Source organism: Stenella coeruleoalba, assembly GCF_951394435.1.
Source record: "Stenella coeruleoalba genome assembly, chromosome: 17".
Classification (NCBI taxonomy): domain Eukaryota; kingdom Metazoa; phylum Chordata; class Mammalia; order Artiodactyla; family Delphinidae; genus Stenella; species Stenella coeruleoalba.
In genome coordinates, this window is record NC_137163.1 from 18,809,738 (window position 1) to 18,832,621 (window position 22,884).

A 22,884-nucleotide genomic window follows, 5' to 3' on the forward strand; every position below is an offset into this window, starting at 1 on the left:
TTAGTGGCTCCTTCTTCTCCTGTGAATAAATCTGTAAACATTTTGTGAAAAGTCCCTACAATGAACTCTCATTTTAGAGAGTGTCTCCTGGCCCCGTCTTCTAATTTTCTTTGAAAATTTCCTGTTCAATCCTGGGTTCATGTCCCATTGCCTCACAAATTGTATCCACCATTCTGCCTATCTCTTTATTCTGATGCTCTATTAGAACTGTCTGTATTAATCCTGGCTGTCCACTGCTTGCTGCCTTTCTAATTTCAATGATCTTCCAACTTCCTTATCTTATCCTAGTTCCTAAAATCCCTAATAGGCATTGTCAGCCTCTGCTTGCTGAAGAAGCAAGCTTGGACTCCGGTCTCTGTGCTAGATATTTTTGTTCGCCCTTCAACTACATCTTTACCTGGCTCCACCACGTTTAGAGACTGGGGAGGTTGAATCTTTTAGCCTACAACAACTGGATCCTTTACTCTCTGGTTTCTGATTGGGATTGGCCAATGGGAAGCACTTGTGGGTTAATAGGAAGCAGTAGGAGATGCTAGTCAGCTAATGATCTGTTGGTTTCTCTCCCTACCTGGCAGCAGGTTGCTTTCCTACCTCTAAGGCCACAGATCCTCTTGGGTAGCTCTCCCATGAGCTCTCTCCAGGTCTGGTAACCCATTCCTCACATTGGTCCTACAGGTCCTGTTGTTACTACCCTACATGTTTCATCACCTCTTGGTGGTTTCCTTTAACTCTGTCTACACCTTTGTAAAATTTCCCTTTTCAAGGCTTCTCAATCACCTCATTTGCATGTGCCATCTCTTTCCCATAAGGACACTGAATAAAACACCCCTTGGTCCTAAAGTGCTGCTCTGAACATAGTAGGACCAAGGTACACCAAGAGACTTTGAATTCTGTTCCTGGATTCACCCTTTATAAGGTAGTTATTGAGCCAACATATACTGGTTACTCATTATAGCCTAGATATTTTCCTCAGCCATTGTGCTACAAAGATGAATGTGGTATAATCCCTGGCCTCAACAGAAATGTCCTGACAGGAACATATAGAATTGTGTGGAGAGAGAACAGTGGAAGAAACCCCTGAGGGTCTCTTAGAAAGCTGAGATGTATAAGTTGCGTTTCATTGGATGAGTGAAAAGTTGCTAAGCAGACAATAGGGAAAAATACTCAAAGGCAACATACACAAATCAGAGAGATGAAAATGCCGTGGAAACTTCTAGTACATGTGCAGATTTGGAGGTGTGTACTTAGAAGGGGTGGTGAATGGAGGGGCTGAAAACGGAGGCAGAAGCCATATTACAAAGATTGCATATTCGTCCATCAAGTATCCAAGTTTCATAGCATGTTATATTATGAATTCTTGGCTTTATCCCATAGGACTATAAGAGTACAGGACAGGATTGGAGGCAAGATTTCTGTGATGTAGAACTGCAAAGGCTAGAACATTATTGCCATCATGGAACAAGTGATATTTCATTCTTAAAATTAAATAAAAACAGCATATCCCACTATATACATCACAGAAATAAAAGAGGAAGATAGGGAGTAGTTTTTCCAGGCTAGAATACTGTCTACAGCAGCGGGACCTGAATGCTTTCAGAATCCCAAACAGAGGACCCAATGTCCTCACTAAGGGGACCCACATGGCCACACTTCCCCCCAGAGGCACTCACAGTGTCCTTTAAGAAGACCCCTGAGCTCTCCATCTTCCTGCCACACTGCATCCCAGGATCACATCACTTCAGCCCAGGGGACCCCAATTATGTCATTTTTCCTCCTCTTGATCAGAGCAGTTGCTTCTCAAGGTTCTTTTCAGGAACTTCCTCATGTCTGACTTTAAGTGCTTTCCGCCAGATCCCCTTGGAACGCTCTGTCTCTATTAGTCACTTCCTTTATGTGAAGCTGTAATTTTCCTTGCCTTCTGAGGGACAGAAAAAAGAGTAGTCTTCAGAATTCTTGAAATATCTATTTGTTCCTTTTGAGGCATGGACAATATGTTCTTAAGTTTCAAACCTATTCAGGACTGATGGAGGTGTTGTGAAACAGGAATGTGTTTGTACAGTTCTTCCTCTTTTCCATACATCCATCAATAAGTGTGTTGTACATGCTGACAACATGCCCAGAAAAACTGAGTGAGTTGTGAAATTCATCTAGAACCTAGGTAACAAAGCCATAGCAGAAACTCTGGACTTTCGAAATATGCCCATTATCATAGGGTAAGATGGAATAGTGTAGTGATTTAACAATGAAAGCACTGAACTGAACTGCCTGCAATGAAATCCCAGCTCTAAGGCCCAGCAATGGACCTTAGAGATGCTACTTAATCTCTGTGTTTCTATTTATTCATAGGTAAATGGAGGTAGTAATAGTATGTACTACATAGGGTTGATTTGTGGATTAAATTGAAACCACATATAAAATGCTTAACATAGCACTCAAATTATATTAGTTATTACTGTTACTTTGATTGACAATGTCCAACTTCCATTCTTGATTGGATTGCTTCAACTCTCCTTTACTGGAAAGCTTCTGGAAAATATTACCTGTATATACTATCTCTACTTCTTTGCAGCCCATTTCCCCATCAACCCAGCTCTACTTTGTCTCTTGCCTCCCCCATACTATTGAGACTTTTGCTAAGTTCCTTTAGCATTTCATGTTGACAAATCCAATAGGTGCTTTTTAACTGTTTGTACTTGAACTCTCAGAGACATTCAATAAATTTGATGCTCCCTTCCTGAAATGTTCCTGATTCTACTACTACTCTCTGCCCACCCTTTATCAATGAACCTTAAGAAACCTACCCTTATCCTTCTTCCTAACCTTTAAATATTAGAATAACTTAGATCTCAGGCCTCGGATATCTGCTCTCCTCACTCAACATTCTTACCCAAAGCAACCTCTCCCATTTCTGTACCTTCAAATCTCAGCTCTACACCCAGGATTTCTGTGGGGGACTCTGGCCAGGACTGCCCATGGAAAGTCTCTAAAATAAGATGAATGGGACATGTCTATGTGTTATGATACAGACTCAAGTAAACTGAAATTTTAAAATTGCTAGCACAGAATTTCAAGGTCTAGAACCTGGTCTTTAGGCATATATGACATGGCTTGCTGATTTGCGGAATTATTGTTATATAATAGTATATGTTGTTTCTGACAAGGTCTTTTTTTTTTTTTTTTTTTTTTGCGGTACGCGGGCCTCTCACTGTTGTGACCTCTCCCGTTGCGGAGCACAGGCTCCGGACGCGCAGGCTCAGCGACCATGGCTCACGGGCCCAGCCGCTCCGCGGCATGTGGGATCCTCCCGGATCAGGGCACGAACCCGCATTCCCTGCATCGGCAGGCGGACTCTCAACCACTGCGCCACCAGGGAAGCCCTGACAAGGTCTTTTGAAGAGAAAGAAGCTTGATTGCTCAGGACTTCTCAGACATACTGCATTACTCTCCTTATGTGGGGTGCTGAGTATTACCACTGTTTTGAGTGATTCTTAGTGAGAAATAGAAAGGAAACTTGCTCAGATGTGTAATTTGGTGGATATCACTCTTCCTAATTAATAAAGTATCAATGAGTTTTATTTCTTCAGTCTTTGGGTTCATCCTCGATTTCTCTGATCTAGGTTTAAGACGTTTAGCATCACGAGCTAGATGGTAAAAATGATCTAATAACTTATATGGGAGGAAAGGAAACAAGGATAATACAGCACTCTCCTCATGTCAGAGTAGGCTAATGCTAAGCCTGGTACCTGGTGGTAAAAGAATAAAAGTCTTATTGGGCACATTCCTTTGATGAGAAAAAAAGAGGAATTTATGCTGATGGATTCAAAAGGAGATAGATTAGAGACTAACTCTTCTTTATTAGAGATTAACCCTTCTTTATTAGAGACTAACTCTAGGATAGCTAGAGAGATCAAGTTTAGCAGAAAGGTAGGACGCTGAGAATAGAACAGGGAAGCAGAGAGCAGAAACCTCCACCTCTCCAGATCACATAGTAATCAAAAAGGCAGTACATGGAGTTGCTGATCACGCAGGTGATGGGGCCATGGCCAGAAACCTCAATGCCCACCAGGAATCTTTAAGTTAGAGGGAATTCATTAAACATGAGATTTCTGAGGAAAGCCCTGGAAGAGCTGGGGTACAGAAAATGATCAAATATGATGAAGTCTCAAAGCTTTAATTCCTTGAGGTTTCTAAAGTCCATTGGGTATCCCAGGTTCTTCTTCTGCTTTCCACTGAATAGAGTGTTTTCCACATTATCCTTTACCACAACCAGCAGCTTCAGCTGAGATCATCTAGTAGGAGTATGGTGAGAAGTGTTTGAGACCCAAGCTAGAAGTATAACTGTAAAAATGGCATTCTTCTAGGAAAAATATTTCCTGAAGCTGGGATACCAGTTAGATAATCAATTTGGTTGGTTTTGGTGAGTTAAAGTGGACTTTATTGAACTTGATGGGAAGCAGATTCTCTAGATCAAAGGCTTAACCAAAAGTCCTTTATGGGCATTGAGCACATAAGCCTAAATGAGGGTGGGGTTACTTTCAGTGATCTTTGCACAAAATAAAGTAGAATTGCATTTTACTCTTCATCATTGGATGTCAGTGGAAGAAGTCATGTTAAGAGTAAAGGAACTAACCAGACAAAGATGTCACAAAAAAGAAAACTACAGGCCAATATCACTGATGAACATAGATGCAGAAATCCTCAACAAAATACTAGCAAACAGAATCCAACAGCACATTAAAAAGATCATACACCATGATCAAGTGGGATTTATCCCAGGAATGCAAGGATTCTTCAATATATGCAAATCAATCAATGTGATACACCAAATTAACAAAATGAAGGATAAAAACCATACGATAATATCAATACATGCAGAAAAAGCTTTCGACAAAATTCAACACCCATGTATCATAAAAAACCCTCCAGAGAGTAGGCATAGAGGGAACTTACCTCAACATAATAAAGGCCATATATGACAAACCCACAGGCAACATCGTTCTCAATGGTGGAAAACCTGAAACCATTTTCCACTAAGATCAGGAACAAGACAACATTGCCCATTCTCACCGCTACTATACAACATAGCTTTGGAAGTTTTAGCCACAGCAATCAGAGAACAAAAAGAAATAAAAAGGAATCCAAATTGGAAAAGAAGAAGTAAAACTGTCACTGTTTGCAGATGACATGACACTATACACAGAGAATCCTAAAGATGCTACCAGAAAACTACTAGAGCTAACCAATGAATTTGGTAAAGTAGCAGGATACAAAATTAATGCACAGAAATCTCTTGCATTCCTATACATTAATGATGAAAAATCTGAAAGGGAAATTAAGGAAACACTGCCATTTACCACTGCAACAAAAAGAATAAAATACCTAGGAATAAACCTACCTAAGGAGAGGAAAGACCTGTATGCAGAAAACTATAAGACACTGATGAAAGAAATTAAAGATGATACAAACAGGTGGAGAGATATACCATGTTCTTGGATTGGAAGGATCAACATTGTGAAAATGATGATACTACCCAAAGCAATCTACAGATTCAATGCAATCCCTATCAAACTACCAATGGCATTTTTCACAGAACTAGAACAAAAAATTTCACAATTTGTATGGAAATACAAAAGACCCCAAATAGCCAAAGCAATCTTGAGAAAGAAAAACGGAGCGGGAGGAATCAGGCTCCCTGACTTCAGACACTACTACAAAGTTACAGTAATCTAAGCAGTATGGTACTGGCACAAAAATAGAAATATAGATCAATGGAACAGGATAGAAAGCCCAGAGATAAACCCACGCACATATGGTCCTTTATTTTTGATAAAGGAGGCAAGAATATACAATGGAGAAAAGACAGCCTCTTCAATAAGTGGTGCTGGGAAAATTGGACAGCTATATGTAAAAGAATGAAATTAGAACACTCCCTAACACCATACACAAAAATAAACTCAAAATAGATTAAAGACCTAAATGTAAGGCCAGACACTATCAAACTCTTAGAGGAAAATACAGGCAGAACACTCTATGACATAAATCACAGCAAGATCCTTTTTGACCCACCTCCTAGAGGAATGGAAATAAAAACAAAAATAAACAAATGGGACCTAATGAAGCTTAAAAGCTTTTGCACAGCAAAGGAAACCAGAAAGAAGATAAAAAGACAACCCTCAGAATGGGAGAAAATATTTGCAAATGAAGGAACAAAGTATTAAATCTCCAGAATTTACAAGCAGCTCATGCAGCTCAATATTAAAAAAAACAAACAACCCAATCCAAAACTGGGCAGAAGACCTGAATAGACATTTCTCCAAAGAAGATATACAGGTTGCCGACACACACATGAAAGGATGCTCAACATCACTAATCATTAGAGAAATGCAAATCAAAACTACAATGAGGTATCACCTCACACCAGTCAGAATGGCCATCATCAAAAAATCTAGAAACAATAAATGGTGGAGAGGGTGTGGAGAAAAGGGAACCCTCTTGCACTGTTGGTGTGAATGTAAATTGATACAGCCACTATGGAGAACAGTATGGAGGTTCCTTAAAACACTAAAAATAGAACTATCATACAACCCAGCAATCCCACTACTGGGCATATACCCTGAAAAAACCATACTTCAAAAAGAGTCATGTACCACAATATTCATTGCAGCACTATTTACAATAGCCAGGACATGGAAGCAACCTAAGTGTCCATCAACAGATGAATGGATAAAGAAGATATGGCACATATATGCAATGGATATTACTCAGCCATAAAAAGAAACGAAATTGAGTTATTTGTAGTGAGGGGGATGGACCTAGAGTCTGTCATACAGAGTGAAGTAAGTCAGAAAAAGAAAAACAAATACTGTATGCTAACACATATATATGGAACCTAAAAAAAATTGGTTCTGATGAACTTAGGGGCAGGACAGGAATAAAGACGCAGACATAGAGAATGGACTTGAGGACACAGGGAGGGGAAAGGGTAAGCTGGGACGAAGTGAGAGAGTGGCATGGACAGATATACACTACCAAATGTAAAATAGATAGCTAAGGGGAAGCAGCTGCATAGCACAGGGAGATCAGCTCGGTGCTTTGTGACCACCTAGAGGGGTGGGATAGGGAGGGTGGGAGGGAGATGCAAGAGGGAGGGGATATGGGGATATATGTATACGTATAGCTGATTCACTTTGGAGTGATTACAGACAGTCTGACAGTAAAGATTTCCAGTGTAAGGTGTTTACGTACCAGGGCCCAGATATCACGTTATTCCTCTCCATATGGAACTGAGGGATTGTTTGTGGTGATCAAAGGAACACATCCTTTTTTCATGTATAATTTCACCCTCCAAATACTATCTTCATAATTCATACAGGCATGAATCAATGAGGCCTGGACATTAGTGCATACTGAGCTACTGAATTTTTGAAAATGTAAGAATGAGGAAAACTTACAACAAAACTTTTTAAAAGAGGCAGTAGTGTAATGCTCATCCCATCCCCAGTAACATAGATTATCTGAGGAAAGAAGAGCTTAGGTATTTTTTCTTTTACACTTTCAAAGATGGAGACACAAACATATATATTTAAGCCCTGCCCTGCACCTTTTATAAAATATCTCCATGCAAGGGTGTTTAAGGTTAGAAACCCCAGAAGAAATATTTTCAAGCTTCTTTAAAAACTGTGCTTTTTGATAGTTCATTCCAGTGTCTCAAAATGTATTTTTGGATCTCCTTTTTCTCAAATGTAGAGATCAAAATTTTGGACTCTTGGAAATAGCTTCCTATGTTTGTTCACTCTATTCTTTAAGCCCTAAGGTCCTTTAGGGCAAAGATAATATCCCTATTCTGTGGAAGAGAGAATTGTGGTGATTGTAATTTTGTGCCTGTACATAGATCCTCCATCCTTCCTGGAGACTGAGTCCCTGAAAAGTACCAACGTCAGCAGAATCAAAGATAAGGTCAGACAAACCAGGGAGTTTGGGGAAACGTATTTTGAAACATTATTATTTTAAACATAAACATTTCCAAAAAGCAGCTATTTGTAAAACACATATGTTTCTCCCGGTAAGCTTTCTCCAGAATCATTTTCTCTGAGTTGATTCAGGAAATATACATAGGAAATTGTGATCTCCTAGGAAAGAGCCTTCCGCAGTTGTCTATTATGTGCACTACACTTAGTAAAAATATTCACCTAGACTTTATTGGATGTAAATTGAATGTGTTTTGCAATTATGTCTCCACTTACCTCATTTTCTCAAGACTTAGGAAATTTCTGTGCCTGCCTTGTTTTTTCACATATCATGGTGGAGCTTATGAGTATTCTTCCCCACTGACGTTCTATCAATATATCAAGGGGTGGGTTGTAGACAATCCTCATCTCTATCACCTCCCCCAGAAGCCCACTAACCCAGTTTGTCCAAAGGATAAGACTTACCTCTCGATAAATTCATCTGTTTAAGGGTTCTAAAGTGAAAAACACATAGGCCAAAGCATTACATACCTTTAAAATTGTGTGGACACACATGAATCTGCATTATTTCCCAGCTGCAGATGCCAACATGGTGATTACTTTAAGGTTGCTGTGCTCACATTTTAATAAATTGTAAAATTCTGATTCCCTTCCCCCTTCTCCCTACCTGTCTTTATTTTAGTATGAAAGTGACAGTCTGTGGGAAATCCGGGTTTCACTGAATGTCAGCTGTAGGTCACCAGAAAAAAATAATGTGGAGGAATATTTACCAAGTGTTACCGCTCATCCAGGCACAATCACAAGGATATATTCTGTCTTGTGAGGTAGTGGTGTGGGTGAGCATACACGACGACATGAGAACTTCTTGTTCACATCAAAATTAGCCAGCCTACAGGAATTTATAAATGTATTTGAAGAGATGTGTCAATGTTGCTCTTCAAGAAATGGTAACGTTGTACTTTTACAAAAAAAAAATTCTCTTTGTCCAACCTATTTCAGTATAATTTTGAAGAGGCGTTATGTTGAAGAGGAAGTAGGAGTAAAAATAGAATAGGTTTATATATTCCATCCATGACAGTGGATTAACTCTTGGGCTTCAGTGTGGTAACCTCGATGTTCAATGAGCCAAAGGAGAGTTCTGTTCATGAGGCTAGAAGTCTGATCTGTCTTCTTTTCCGTTGTGTCTCCAGCCCTCATCACATGGTAAATGTTCCATAAGTACATTTGATGAATTAATGAGTTAGTGAGCTCTACTGGGCACCTAAGCCAATTGTTCGCCATGTCAGTTTCATGAACCTGGTCTCTGCCTTGGACTTCATCCCACTGGCACTGGACACCTGCCCTGAACCCTCTCAATCAGGCCTTACCAAACCATCAACCTCTTAACAGCCTCCTCCCTTAGGGTTGAACCCTCTCCACTGAATACCCTCTCCTGATGAATAGATGATTTATAATTGAGATGCCCCACATGACTTTCAATCCCAGTTCTACTCTATATCTGTGCCTCTAATGCCTCACCAACAAAATTTGAATTCAATGGGAGTGGGGCATACCATATAGGGTTAGAGAAATGTACGAAACTGGGTATCGGGCTTCCCTGGTGGCGCAGTGGTTGAGAGTCCGCCTGCCGATGCAGGGGACGCGGGTTCGTGCCCCGGTCCGGGAAGATCCCACGTGCCGCGGAGCGGCTGGGCCCGTGAGCCCTGGCCGCTGAGCCTGCGCGTCCGGAGCCTGTGCTCCGCAACGGGAGAGGCCACAACAGTGGGAGGCCCGCGAACCCAAAACAAAACAAACAAAAAAAACACTGGGTATCCACCTTAGTAACCAGTGCCGCAGTGAGCACAGTTCTCCCTGCCCTGACTTGTACTTTCATTTAGAGGCTGATCCAGCTGGTCTCAGGGTCAGACCTCTCAGAGTTATGAACAGCAGAAGGGAGAACAAGGACGTAGATGGAAATTAGAGACAGCATATTTTATTTCACTGTAAGGAAAAACTTTCTAATGGGGTTAGAAAATTAGCCAAAACCTTCAAATATGGACTGTGTGACCACCTGTTAGGAGTGCAGTAAAAGAAAGCCCTATATTGAAAAACAATGTACGTATGTATACCATCTGTGGCAAACGCAGTGCATGCTGCTGTTTAGTTAACCTGTCCTATTCCACAGACATCTTATGGTCTCCAGGTATGCAATCCAGAGAGCTGGAAATTAACTGGTTAATAACAATCAAAGAAGCTCGTACATCTAAGCAGGAAAAAATACATCTTCTTTAATGTCAGTAGTTTTTATGGGTGAGTTGTCCAAAGTGTAATCAATGTTTGTTATATTTCTCTCAACACAGGATGTATACCCTTCTACAGTGTTTGGGCAATGACTCTGGACATAAGATATTTCTTCTTGTCTGGCTATAGAGTGTGTTGCTTTGAAAAGGCAGCATTGTGCAATTGTGAATAAATTTTTAATTGTCTTCCCCTGGAACCTTTATGTCATCCTTGGGAAGTGCCCAGATATGTTCCTGAAAAGTTGAATATACATTTAACTTTGGAGAATGAAATTGATTTTAAATGCTAATTATTGAAGGGAATTATCTACTTTATTCTCTTATGGGGCAAATAATTACTTGCTCATTTTTAGTTTTGGCAAATCTTAATTTTAATATACCTGCCTTGCTTTCCCTAAATCTGTAGTTATTTGCAAAACTGTAGTGACACTGAACTAAATCACCTCCTCAACATTAATGACATGTGTAGACATTCCTGAATTTTAAAAGAAACCAGTGAGTACCATATTTGTAAGGCAAGTTTCTGAATCCCCAGCATTTCTATTAATTAACCCTAATCTTTAACTTTGGAAAGTAATCAAGAGAGATTATTTGAGCCCCTGTTATCATAAGAGAATCGTGGATGAAATTCCATTCCATATAAGACCAAAAAACATAGGCTGGAGGGAACACTGGATTGACAGTTTCAATCAGCAGAGTGAAATCCTGCTTTTCTTTCAAATGAGTTGATTTTCGTAAACTGCTTAGCTTCCTTAGACCTCAGTATTCTCATTGGAAAATGGCAGTAAAAATGTCTGCCCTTCGTACTTCACAGAGTTTATCAGGATCACATGGAAAATGTTATGTGAAGACATTTATTTTGTAAAGCACAAAGTAAGTTTTATAGCAAATCTAATTAAGTGTGTAGTGCTTTCAAAATTTCTCCCAGGCAAGGTCTCAGGATGAATCCTATCTTTGAAACTCTGTCATCTTCTCTTGGAAGCACTGGCAGCAACAATGAGTCATTGAGAGAAATGTTGTTATTATTATAATAATCATAATAGAAATTAGAATAGTATGGACGGTACACACAATTAATATTCATACTTGGGGGGCTTAGAACAAATCAGAATACGGATCCCAGTGTGAGCTGCCCATAGGCAATGTTTACTGTCTGTTCCCTCTCTCCTCTTTTCTAATCCCTTTCTTTTCCTCTAAGTGCTTCTAGATTCTTGTTCCTCAAGCTCTTGGCTGGCATTCTACCCCAGGATACTGGATTTGATATGGTGTCCTGCTTTGTAATTTTTTTTTTTTTTTTTTTGCGGTACGTGGGCCTCTGACTGTTGTGGCCTCTCCCGTTGCGGAGCACAGGCTCCGGACGCGCAGGCTCAGCGGCCATGGCTCACGGGCCCAGCCACTCCGTGGCATGTGGGATCTTCCCAGACCAGGGCTCGAACCCGTGTCCCCTGCATTAGCAGGCAGATTCTCAACCACTGCGCCATCAGGGAAGCCCCTCATTAACTGTTTTGCCAGCATTTTAAACGTCTAATTATATGTCACAAACTATAACTGGAGCATCAGTTTATAAGGGGATAATCTAGGGTTTTGTTGAACTTTTATTTTAAAATTTCAATTTAGAGCTGCTTTGAGGTTTGATCTGCAGTTCAAAGTAGAATTTTACCAGCTTAGTAAATGTGAGCCTCAGGCACGTTCCAAGCTCCACACTTGACACATTCTTGTGATGTACTTGAAAGTACTTGAAGGCATCACTGATGTGAGATTTTTACAACATACAGTTGCAGAGAATAAAGGGCCTCCCACAAAATGTCACCATGCATGATATATTAGTAGAGGCAGACAAGGGTCTTAGAGACTTGGTGTTGGTAGCACCCTGAAGCTTCTAGAGTTTTCTGAAGGCTTCACAAACCCTTTCCTTCATTCTCCATGCCCAAAGGGAGAAAAGTTGCTATGGATAAACTTAAGATGAGGAAACATGGAGCCATATTAATAAAGGGGGCAATTTAGCAGGAGGATTATAAATAATACTGTGTGGGAGCTAGCCTTTTCTTTTCAATTTCTAGAGCTCCCTTTTCCTCAGATCACGGGGTTAATATCTGGAGGCCTGGAATTCACCTGTGGGCCTACAGAAAGGGGGCCAAGGCTGGGTATACTTCAGTGAAGGCCGCCAACCAGAAGAACAGAAGTTATCTGTATGATTCCATATGGTCTGGAACAGGGCACTAGGCTAGAGGTTCCTCACATAAAGGCTTAGAGTTGAAGTATTTCTGAGTGTATGCAAAGAAGAGGACCTTGCATGGGTGGCTATGGCCATGGTGGGTGACTGGTCAAAGAACTGGGGATCTTGGGTTCAAAGACAGATAATACCTTGACATTCCTAAGAGAAGAGCCTCTCATATGTCTGGCTTGGCGCCTAATCATCCCCAACCAACTATCCAATTATCCACTGGGCCAGATAGACAGTGGTTTACGGCTCTAGGGAGAGACGGCAGAGCAAATGCCAAGTGAGAACTTCATTGGAGACATAGACAGCCACCTCCTGCACAACTAGTAATTCAAGCTCTCTCTTGGGACCCATAACCTGGTGAGCTTATGGCTCAGTAACATACCGTGTATGAAAATGTTCAAAATCGTCATGGACGAGCATGGCGATGGAGATTCCAAACCTCAGTCTAGCATTTCTCACTTGCCTTGAGTCAGAATGAATTTAGTGTAATTAGACAGGAAAGATGGATAAAAATAACTGCCATGGTAGTCACAGGGAAATGACAAATGTGCAGCAAGAGGGAAGTTACTTTTTCTTCTTGACAAACTCACAGACAAAGTACATGGTAAGATGGCACTCTGTGTCATTCCACCTGCCTGAACTCAGCATTTCCACACAGTCCTCGTGGCCGTAGGGGTCGCTGGGCTCACCCTCCTTCCAGTTGCTGTAGTTCTGCAGTGGAGTGTTGTCGGTGAACACATACTGGCCCTCTCTCTCAAGGTCATTCACCCCGATGAACACCCGGAAGAAGCCACTCTTGGAGACGTAGTCTGCCAGGAGCATGTTGGCAGCTTCATCCTTTGGCATGGCTAGCATTCCACCCCGGATCCGGCAGTGGGACAGGGATTCCCTGTAGTTCTTCTCCTCCTGAACGATGTAGTAGAATTTCTCTTCAGTTTCCCTAATCCCTGCTATGACTTTGCAGCAAGGAAAAGAAGAATGGATTATATATGTCAAAAAGAGAAACGCTAAGTATAAAATATTGCTAACTTAAATTCATTTATTCAACGTTTAAAATTCTTTTCCAAGACCCTATCATGAGGTGGGCACTGGTTCAATATTTTCTCCACCTTTCTAGCTGTCAAATGGGGAAAAAACTCCTGTCATTGGTCCTCCCCAGTCTTTTTCTCCTTCACTTCCCTCACAATGTGAAGCAGAGAGCTATTTTGACAAAGATGTGTTATATGAACTGTCACTCAGCTCCTCTCAGACAATTTTTCCCCTCCTAGTTTATGCTTTTGCCACACTTACCGTTCCATGAGCATGACCTTCTCTCTTCCACTTCCGTACCTTTCATGCCTCGAAGGTCTTCTTACTGCTTTATCCGGCAAATTCCTACCCATCCTTTAGATCTTAGTGGAAGTGTTCTCTCCTATAAGAGCCTTTTCAATGCTCCTGGACAGACGTGAGCACTCCTGTGCATTCTCCCCTATGTTTCCATTGTCCCTTTCACTTCACAGCACTTGACACATTCTAGTCTAATTGTTTGTGTGTCTCTTCTACTGAACTGTGAGCATCTTGAGGCCAGTGACCATGTCTTTGCCACTCTGTAGCCTCAGTGCCTGGAACAGCGTTAGGGGGTGGTAAAGGCTTACTGGACTGATATGGAAATAATACAGAAGTTTGTCCCTATGGGCCAGATTCCTAGATTGTGAACGTATACATCAATTGAGATAGATGGTCTATACTTCACTCCAGGTACATGAAGTAGACTGAGCTTCTGAGTAAGATTCAGGACAGAATTGGGGACTCAGAATCATCCCGAGCTCATAATATGCTATGTACGTTTTGGCCTATGGGGGCATCTACATACATCTTTTTAGGGTCTATAAGTTAAAATTTACAAATAAATCTATGAGCACTCAAATGTTACGGACTATTGCGCTATGTTGAACCTCTGGGGTCTGGTTTATTCATTAACGTCCAAGTCATGTCAGATGCGGCATCTTCTGTATAGGTTATAACCAGAGTTATAACTGAGGGTTAGTTCATATCAAACATTTCCTATGCCTCTAGTATTACAAGACGAGAATGGACACAAGATGGCAACCGTGCGCCTCCAGTATTGTACAATAAATATGGCTGGATTATAATAAATAAAAGTACAACAAAGTGAAACCAACCGTAACAGTATGAATGAGACAGTATGAATGAGTTCCCTCATTCATACTGTCTCAGGAGAGGGCACATAAGCCCCACTTTAAGGGCTTTATTGAGCACTTTAATAGGGAAATACAAGGGAAAACAAAAGTGACTGATATGGAAAATTGCACAATTTAGAGAAATGCATAATGTTCCTATTGATTTGCACTGAGGGTAGAGGAGTCATGAAACCTGTGTTCAGATCCGTGCTCCACTGTTCATTTAGCTTGTATCTACGGGTAAGGTAATCTCTCTAAGCTTCGGTCTAATCATAAAAATTATTGTTATTCCAAGTACTCAAGAAAGTAGCTGTTGTTTTTATTATTACTTTTACCTTCTGAGATGCTGGCTGTTTGAAAGCTGGGCCTTTTTTTTCTTAAGGCCCAGCTAGCCAAACTCTGCCTCTTCTTCCTTCCCCTCTCTCACTAAAGCACCCGTTTCTACCCATAGGAACGCACATACGTATGTCCACAGGAAGTGGACCTGAAGTGTCCTAGAGTGAGTGGATAATTAGGATTTTGAGAGACCTTTAAACCGTTGACACTATCTCAGTAGGCCTTTGCCCAAAGTTATTTCCTGCTAGGGATGTTGGAATTGCAGTGTTGAAAGAGATAAATCCACGGATAAATAGTACAAAGCAATAGAAGAGACTCACCATTCTTGACAAACTTCATCGATGTCTTGAGGCGAGCCACACTGATATCCAGTTGCCCAACAACTTTTCGGTATCTTCCGCAATCACAGACAGTCCCTTTTAAATGACAAAGCTGTGAATTCATGTTGAACCACTAGCAGACTGGTTGAAAAGAGCAATTGCTCTCTTCCCAATATTTACTGTCTTCTTCAGGTCTGGCTACGTCTCTCTGTGAACGGCTATGCTTTTCGTCTTTTATGTAATACAGGGTTTCTGATATACCTTGTCTTTAGGAATTCAGAAAATATCTTTTTAAATATTTTAAATTAGTTAAAACACAGTTCTAAACGAGATTTTTTAAAAGAACTGTCAATATGACTAAGCACGGTACACATATTGTGGACCATTTGGCATTTTGTTGAACACAGAACATACCAGTCTCAGAATAAAATCTTTACAGCTTTTAAAAAACATATTTCTAGCCAGTCTTCTCTTCTGTTACTGCATTGTTCACTGGCTCACACAACTCTGCCAAGACAGGAGAAAACTTTCACGATGAAATAAATGTTAATTCTGATTATCCATTTGGAGTATAGCTTATGTTTCAAGGACTAAATTTAAATCTTGTGAATAGATCTATCTTACAATTTCAAGAGTCAGTTGTTCCATTTGTGGATTAACTATGATTTTAACTTCTGCCATTAATTCCCCTTTGCTCATTTACCTTTTCAGTTACCTACTGGTAATGTGGCAGAGAAAGAATTGTAAGGAAAATGATGTAAAATTCAAGTGATTCCCAGATAACCAATAAGGGCCTGCTGTATAGCACAGGGAACTCTGCTCAATATTATGTAACAACTAAATGGGAAAAGAATGTGAAAAAGAATAGACACGTGTATATGTATAACTGAATCACTCTGCTGCACACCTGAAACTAACGCATTGTTAATCAACTATATTCCAATATAAAATAAAAAGGTAAAAAAAATTCAAATGATTCCCTTTTCCTATTTAATGGCTGCTTCATGTCAACATTTCCATTTGCTTTGTTTCTTTGGTTGTTGAAAAGCAAAATGAATTCTATTAGCCAAAGGAAAAAAAAATATCTGTGGCTTTATTTATCCACATTCACAGTTAAATATAAGGACGTTAAAAGAGCTCTTAGAATTAGTCCGCACTACACCTTTACGGATAGAAATAATTGAAGCTCACCAAGAACAAGCTACTTTTTTCCTTGCATCAAGCGCTGGAAATAGACCTCTCTTTCAGTATCAGGGAGAAACTCCCCGGCCACTGAGGCATGTTCTGTAACCACAGGGCCTCACTGGATCAGGCCAGTCTGCTGCTGGCAAACTGCTTGGCCAGTATTTGGCTGAGATGTTGGTGGAATGTAAGACGTGCTGGTCCAATTGTTGTGGCCCTCGTGGATTTTCCTCCTGGTCTCGGAGAATGAGGGCTGCTTCCTGATGTGCTGGGTTTGCTGCCTCATGGTAAGCATGGGAGGGGTGGAATCACCATCCTCCCCTTCCCCAGAGGCTTGGAAAGTCACCAGCAGATACAGAGGAAATTTTCATTCTTCTCTTGCTTCTGGCCCAAGGAAAATGAGGTTAATCCCACTGAAAAGACTATTGTTTTTCTATAAACTATATTCATTTTTAAGATGAATAGATTTGGAATGATGCTAAAAATTAAGAAGAAAAACTAAGTATATTATACCTGCTTTGCCTTTTCCTCCAGGTATCCCAGGCAAACCCTTTTCCCCTTTGTCACCTGAAGAAAAACAATAGCCATGAAAAGAACAACTAAATGAAACAGTGTTATTGATGAATAGAATAGAACGCATAAAATCTAATGAAATAGAATTATTTCAGGCAGACAATATCTTATACACCTAAAACAACAGGAAAGAGGTTTTAAAATTCATTGCAATATCTCCAACAAATATTCCTTGGTTTTATAAAAATAATTTGATTTTGAGTTGGCTGTACAGGTACAACAAACCAAACAAGTCATAATTTAATTAGATGGAATGCAGAATTCCAGTTGGATGTATAAACGTTTAAGTTTGTGTCACTGATCTTACTAACATGTTTTTATAATGTGGCCTTCTGGGCAAAGCTAAGACAATATTCTGCATGTTTTTAATTTAAAAAGTGCCATTGTTTTACACATCTGGATCAACTGATTAGCACTACACAGTGTCTGTGTATTTATTATGCCCCCAAGTTCTTCCATGTGCCTCTGCCCTTGGATTTTCAAAAACATGTATCGTGCTTTTTCAATTTAATTCAACAAATACTTACTATTTACTTACTCTATGCAAGACAAAAGACTTGCTTGGTACTTTGAAAGGGTATAAAGAGAGACAAGATTAGACATCTGGCTTGAAAGAGTTTATGCTTTTTGGAAGAGATGTGATGTATGCAAATATCTATAACTTAAAGTTGTGTCAAAAATATTATACTGACATATCAACCTTGATCATTTTCCTCTCTGCTCTTTTTTGTATTTGACCCTTTTCTTATTCAGTCAGAGACATCCACAAAACAGTTTTCAGAGAATCAGAATTATTAAAGCAGAGAGGAAAAAAAGGTTGAATTTTTTCAACTTCAGAATAAGCTCTTGAAGCCCACATCAGGCACAATAATTGAAAGCAAAACTTTTGATTTATAAGAGGAAATGTTTGCCTGAAGCTTTGGGCCCTGAAGTACTCTTCTCCAAAGAGAAGACCCTGATAGAAGTAAAACAGAGTTTATGCTTCAACAGTGATCTGGAAAAAGAATAAGAAAGAATTCAGGGGGATGAATACAGGATGAAGGTCATCCAGGCTAGAAAAGAGTATGAGGCTTACTCTTGTAGGATAATGATGTGGCCAGGAATTGGGTATATGACCGAGGGGGCAATGTAAGGGGCAATGGGGTCAGCATTGAGGTTCTGCCTAACCCCTTCCTTTCCCAGCAAAAGGAAAAACCTGGGAGCCACTCTAAAACCCAAAAGGTTCCCCATGTTGCCTGCCAACTAGCCATTCTTTCATCACTGTCTGCTGACTGCTTTTCATTGAGTCCCGTACATATTGGCCACTGATCATGCAGAAAGGCATGCCTGCCAGGGCCCCCAGGATTTGCTGAGCCTTTCCAAATTGACCCATGTGGACACTTTTCTTTACAGTGATGCCACAGCTCCCCAGACAAAAGGAGGGGAGTCCTTGAAACCCCAAATGTAGTTTAAGTATGCTGGGGAATGCCTCAGAACTTGTACTTGGATGAAATGAAACAATGGTGAAATCTATGACAATGGAATGTGATAAATATTATAAGGAAGACCATGAACAGAGATAACATACTCTGTCCAATGCAGAAGGGAGTTGGAAGAGGTAGTGCCCCAGCTGGAAGAATGAAGGAAGGCTCTCCTGAAGAGACGGCATTGGAGCTTCAGCAGGTGAAGGTAGGAGCAACATAGGAAACAAGGTACAGCAGAGGTACAGTTGGGAAAGAAGCATAAACATATGCCCAGCACCCTGATGAGGAAGATTGATCTGGACACACCTAAGCTGTGTCCTGCAAACTCCTCATTTCCCTTATATGTAAACTGGAAAAGATGAGATTAGATTTTGAGAGTATGTTAATGGAAGAAAAGGAATATATACTTGCTGAGTGCCAATCATCTGTCAAGTTAGACACTTTATAGGTATTATCATATTAAATCCAATGAGCTAGGTACTATCATTATATTTATTCTACAACTGAAGATACTGAAGATCAGAGAGGCAAAATAAATTGCTCAAGGACATCCAGCAATTCAATAGCAGTGCTGGTATTGAAACCCAACCACTTCTGACTCCCCAGTTCATGGTGCTTTTCAAATAACTTAACCAATGACTTAATGAAGGGAAGCCAAGTCTTCAAAAAACGTTATAAAAAGTTGAAAGGAATATCAGTCCTATCATCACCAAAAGCAATATGGATTTGAAAGTTCATATGAATATGGCTTAATATTTTAATTAAAAATCGTTTATTTTCTTTATATGTGAATCCTTTCAATTCAACATAGGTTGAAAATTGATTCTAGTTCTGCTATGACCCTAGTTTCTGGTCTAAGCCCAATAATGAATATTAAAAAAAAAAGCATACATAGAATATTTGCTTTAGAAAATGATAGGTTTTGGGGGACTTCCCTGGCCGTCCAGTGGCTGGGACTCTTTCACTGCCGAGGGTACGGGTTCAATCCCTTGTCAGGGAACGAAGATCCTGCAAGTCGCGCAGCACGGCCAAAAAAATAGGTTTTTAAGGAAAACAAAGTGCACATAAGAGACCAAGGAGATGAGACATTAGCACCATTGTCTACAAACAGAATGAAATAAAGGAGTTGCCTGGTAGGTTTTCAGAGAAGCTAAAGACAGCTGTGGATCAGAGTAGGGCAAGAGTCATTGAAGCAGTAGCCTTTAACTGGATCTTAATGTGGGAAATAGATACTTGAATTGATGCATGGATTTTTTTTTTTTTTTTTCTGAGAAGATGTAAGCACTGTGACTACTTTCCAGTATTTTTTTTTTTTTTTTTTTTTTCGGTACGCGGGCCTCTCACTGTTGTGGCCTCTCCTGTTGCGGAGCACAGGCTCCGGACGCGCAGGCTCAGCGGCCATGGCTCACGGGCCCAGCCGCTCCGCGGCATGTGGGATCTTCCCGGACCGGGGCACGAACCCGTGTCCCCTGCATCGGCAGGCGGACTCTCAACCACTGCGCCACCAGGGAAGCCCTACTTTCCAGTATTCTGACATGAATTCCTTTCCTGTTTTTTAACAGATGGGAAAGTCAATGGAGTGTGGTGGAATGAAAGACCATGGAAGTCTGAAAAAGCAGGGCTTGAATCTTGACTATGCCATTTAATAGCTAAACATGGACAGGTTACTTAATTCCTTTAAGCCTCCATTTCTTTCATTTTTAAAGTGGAATAGTGGTACCTTAAGTCATCAGATCATTAAGAAGGATAAATTAGATAATGTTATCATGGGATTAGGTCTGTGCTTGACGCCCAGAGGACGTTCAACCAGTGTTAGCTTCTGCCCCCTAAATCAGAGTTATGGTAAAGGAAAGCATGCCAAGTACTTAGCCAATTCATGGTGAATGTGAGCTCATAGTGTCTACTTCCCCAAAACGAAATCTGGTTTAAAGCATACGCAAAAATTTATTTTTGACCCATAAGTGAGAACACCTCTGTATTAACTGTCTTAATGTTGAAGAGTTAGAGGTTGCATTTAAACAAACAAGCACCATAATACTTTCACTGTAAAAAAGATTATTAACCTTAAGTAAAAGCATCTATTTTGTCGTGAGATTGAATTTACCTATACTAAATCATCCTTTCCTATTCCTGAAATGAAATATTGACATCCAGAAAGCTACCTTATCCATTCAAGTGACAACATTAAGGTCAGCCCAGAAAGCTGAGATTAATCTGAGTCAGTGAAAAAGGACCAATGAGTCATTTAGAAGGACCAATGACAAAATGAGAACAATAAATTTCAAAATTCAGATTAAAAATGAAATTAATCCAGGTGAGCCAGAGCAATGAACCTCCATTTTTTTTTTTTTTTTTTGAAATTCCAGGACATGACATAGCTCTGGAGGAGTAAAAAATCTTAACCAATGGTGAAAACTGATGTTAAGGGAAAGTGGTACTTAGAAATAAAGAGTAGAAAAGAAGGTCACATCATAGGAAATAATGTATATCATTTATTTTTTCATCCTTAATGCAACAAACATTTAGAAAGTTTCTACTGTATAGTAGACATTAGAATAAAATGGTTAAAAAGCAGCATCCTCACATACCCTTTAAACAAAGAGACCTGATATAGCCTTTGTTCATTTGTTTCCTCCAGAAATCCACAGTGTATTGGATGAAACAGACAACCTAACAAGCCATGACGATAATAAAGTGATGGAGGTGTGCACTAGATGTATAGGCAACTGAGTTTGAATAAGGAATTGCCTGAAGAAGATAAGGTTAGTTAACACTATCCGTTCCAGACTGTTACTTCTCCAATTTTGGGAAGTTCATGCATTTTAAGGCTCAGAAAATCATACGAAAACTTTTGATCCTACCCCTTGACTCGTCGTCTACCACCCTTCCTTCCAAAGTTACCTAGTCTTATTCTATGACAGGATTAAGACCAGGCTCAAGATCATGAATTTCAACCCTCCTGGTTGGAGCCTCATCTAGATTTGGCACATCTAAATCTAGGAATGTGCAACATCTAGAATAATTAATGAAGGTCTTGAATTCTGGACGTGTTCGTGGCAATGACTTAGCCTCCCACTCTACTTCTGCTCATCTCTAGGGCAATACTTGAGATCTTAACCTTATATAACTTGGTCGCATCTCAGAAATCTTGAAGTCCAACATGCCACACTCTGGCTACACCTTTCCCTCCCTTTAACCATTTGTTAAATGAAGCTGATAGAGCCAGAAGCAGATTCATGATGTATTTTTATCTGAAGCTTACACAATTTGAGGAGACTTCTTTAAAACAAATACTAAATTACAAATGACAAAGTGCTTATAAAAATGAATCCTTGTTTTAAGAAAAGAAAACTAAGTCACTAAATTTTAAAAGTAGCCAATTACCACATTACAAAATTCACTAAAAATCATAAAATTTTAATAAAAGAATTTTGTATTTCTATAATTCTTTTTTTTCATATGTTATGTGCTGCATATGTTTGGCTGCATTCATATACATCCATTGATTTATTGATAGGTGCATCATTTCCCATTTCAAAAAAAATATCGTCTTTGCATAATTCAAGTTTGGGGTCTGTTTCTGCATGCTGTATTCATTTCCATTGGTCTATTTGTCTCTGCACTAAATCAATACTATCTTAATTGTTTAACTTTATAATAAATATTTAAATGCAGTAATTTAAATCTTTCACTTTTGTTTTTATTTTTCAAGATGGTCTTTGGGAATTCATGGTCCTTTTCATTTCCCTATAAATTTTGAATTGGCTTATCTTATTCCAAGAGGACTACTTCTGGGATGTTAACTGAAATAGCACTGAATCTATTGATCATTTTGAGGATCATCTTATTAATATTGATCATCTTAACAATACTGAGTCAACCAATCTATGAATGTAGCTTTACCTCCATCTCCTTAGATATTCTTTAATTTCTCTCATTATCAACATGTGGTGTTTGTCGTAGAGAGCTTATGCATCTTTTGTTGGATTTATTCCTAGATATTTGACCATTTTGATGCTACAATAAATGGAATCTTTTTAATTTCAGTTTTTAAAATTGTTTCTAGTATTTAGAGACAAAATTGATTTTTAGAAGTTAAGCTGTCTAAAAAACTTAATACAAATAGCTGATCTGTAGATTCTTTAGTATTTTCTGGGTATGTTATCATGCCGTCAGGAAATAACCACCCTCTTCTTCATTTCCAGTTATTATGATTCTTATCTCTTGTTCTTGCATTTTTGCTCTGGCTGGCACCTCTTCTATAATATAATGTTTTTTTCTTTTCTAACATCTTTATTCGAGTATAATTGCTGATTAGACTTGGTGGTGAAGGCTATGCTCATCTCATTTCCAATATCAG

The 22,884-nt window shown here is 39.6% G+C and overlaps 1 protein-coding gene across 6 annotated transcripts in view; it reads right to left on the reverse strand.

Moving 5' to 3' along the window:
• Positions 1-12,171: 12,171 nt before the first annotated feature.
• COLEC10 (collectin subfamily member 10) overlaps positions 12,172-22,884 on the reverse strand; it is a 451,965-nt gene continuing 441,252 nt past the window's right edge. For all 6 annotated transcript variants that reach the window (XM_079901499.1, XM_079901501.1, XM_079901496.1 and 3 more), the window contains 3 exons: positions 17,002-17,055; positions 15,307-15,402; positions 12,172-13,426 (listed from right to left, as the gene is read on the reverse strand). In XM_079901499.1, coding sequence (XP_079757625.1) covers positions 13,035-13,426; positions 15,307-15,402; positions 17,002-17,055 — 542 coding nt within the window. In that variant the 3' untranslated portion in view covers positions 12,172-13,034. The remainder of the gene's footprint in view (positions 13,427-15,306; positions 15,403-17,001; positions 17,056-22,884) is intronic.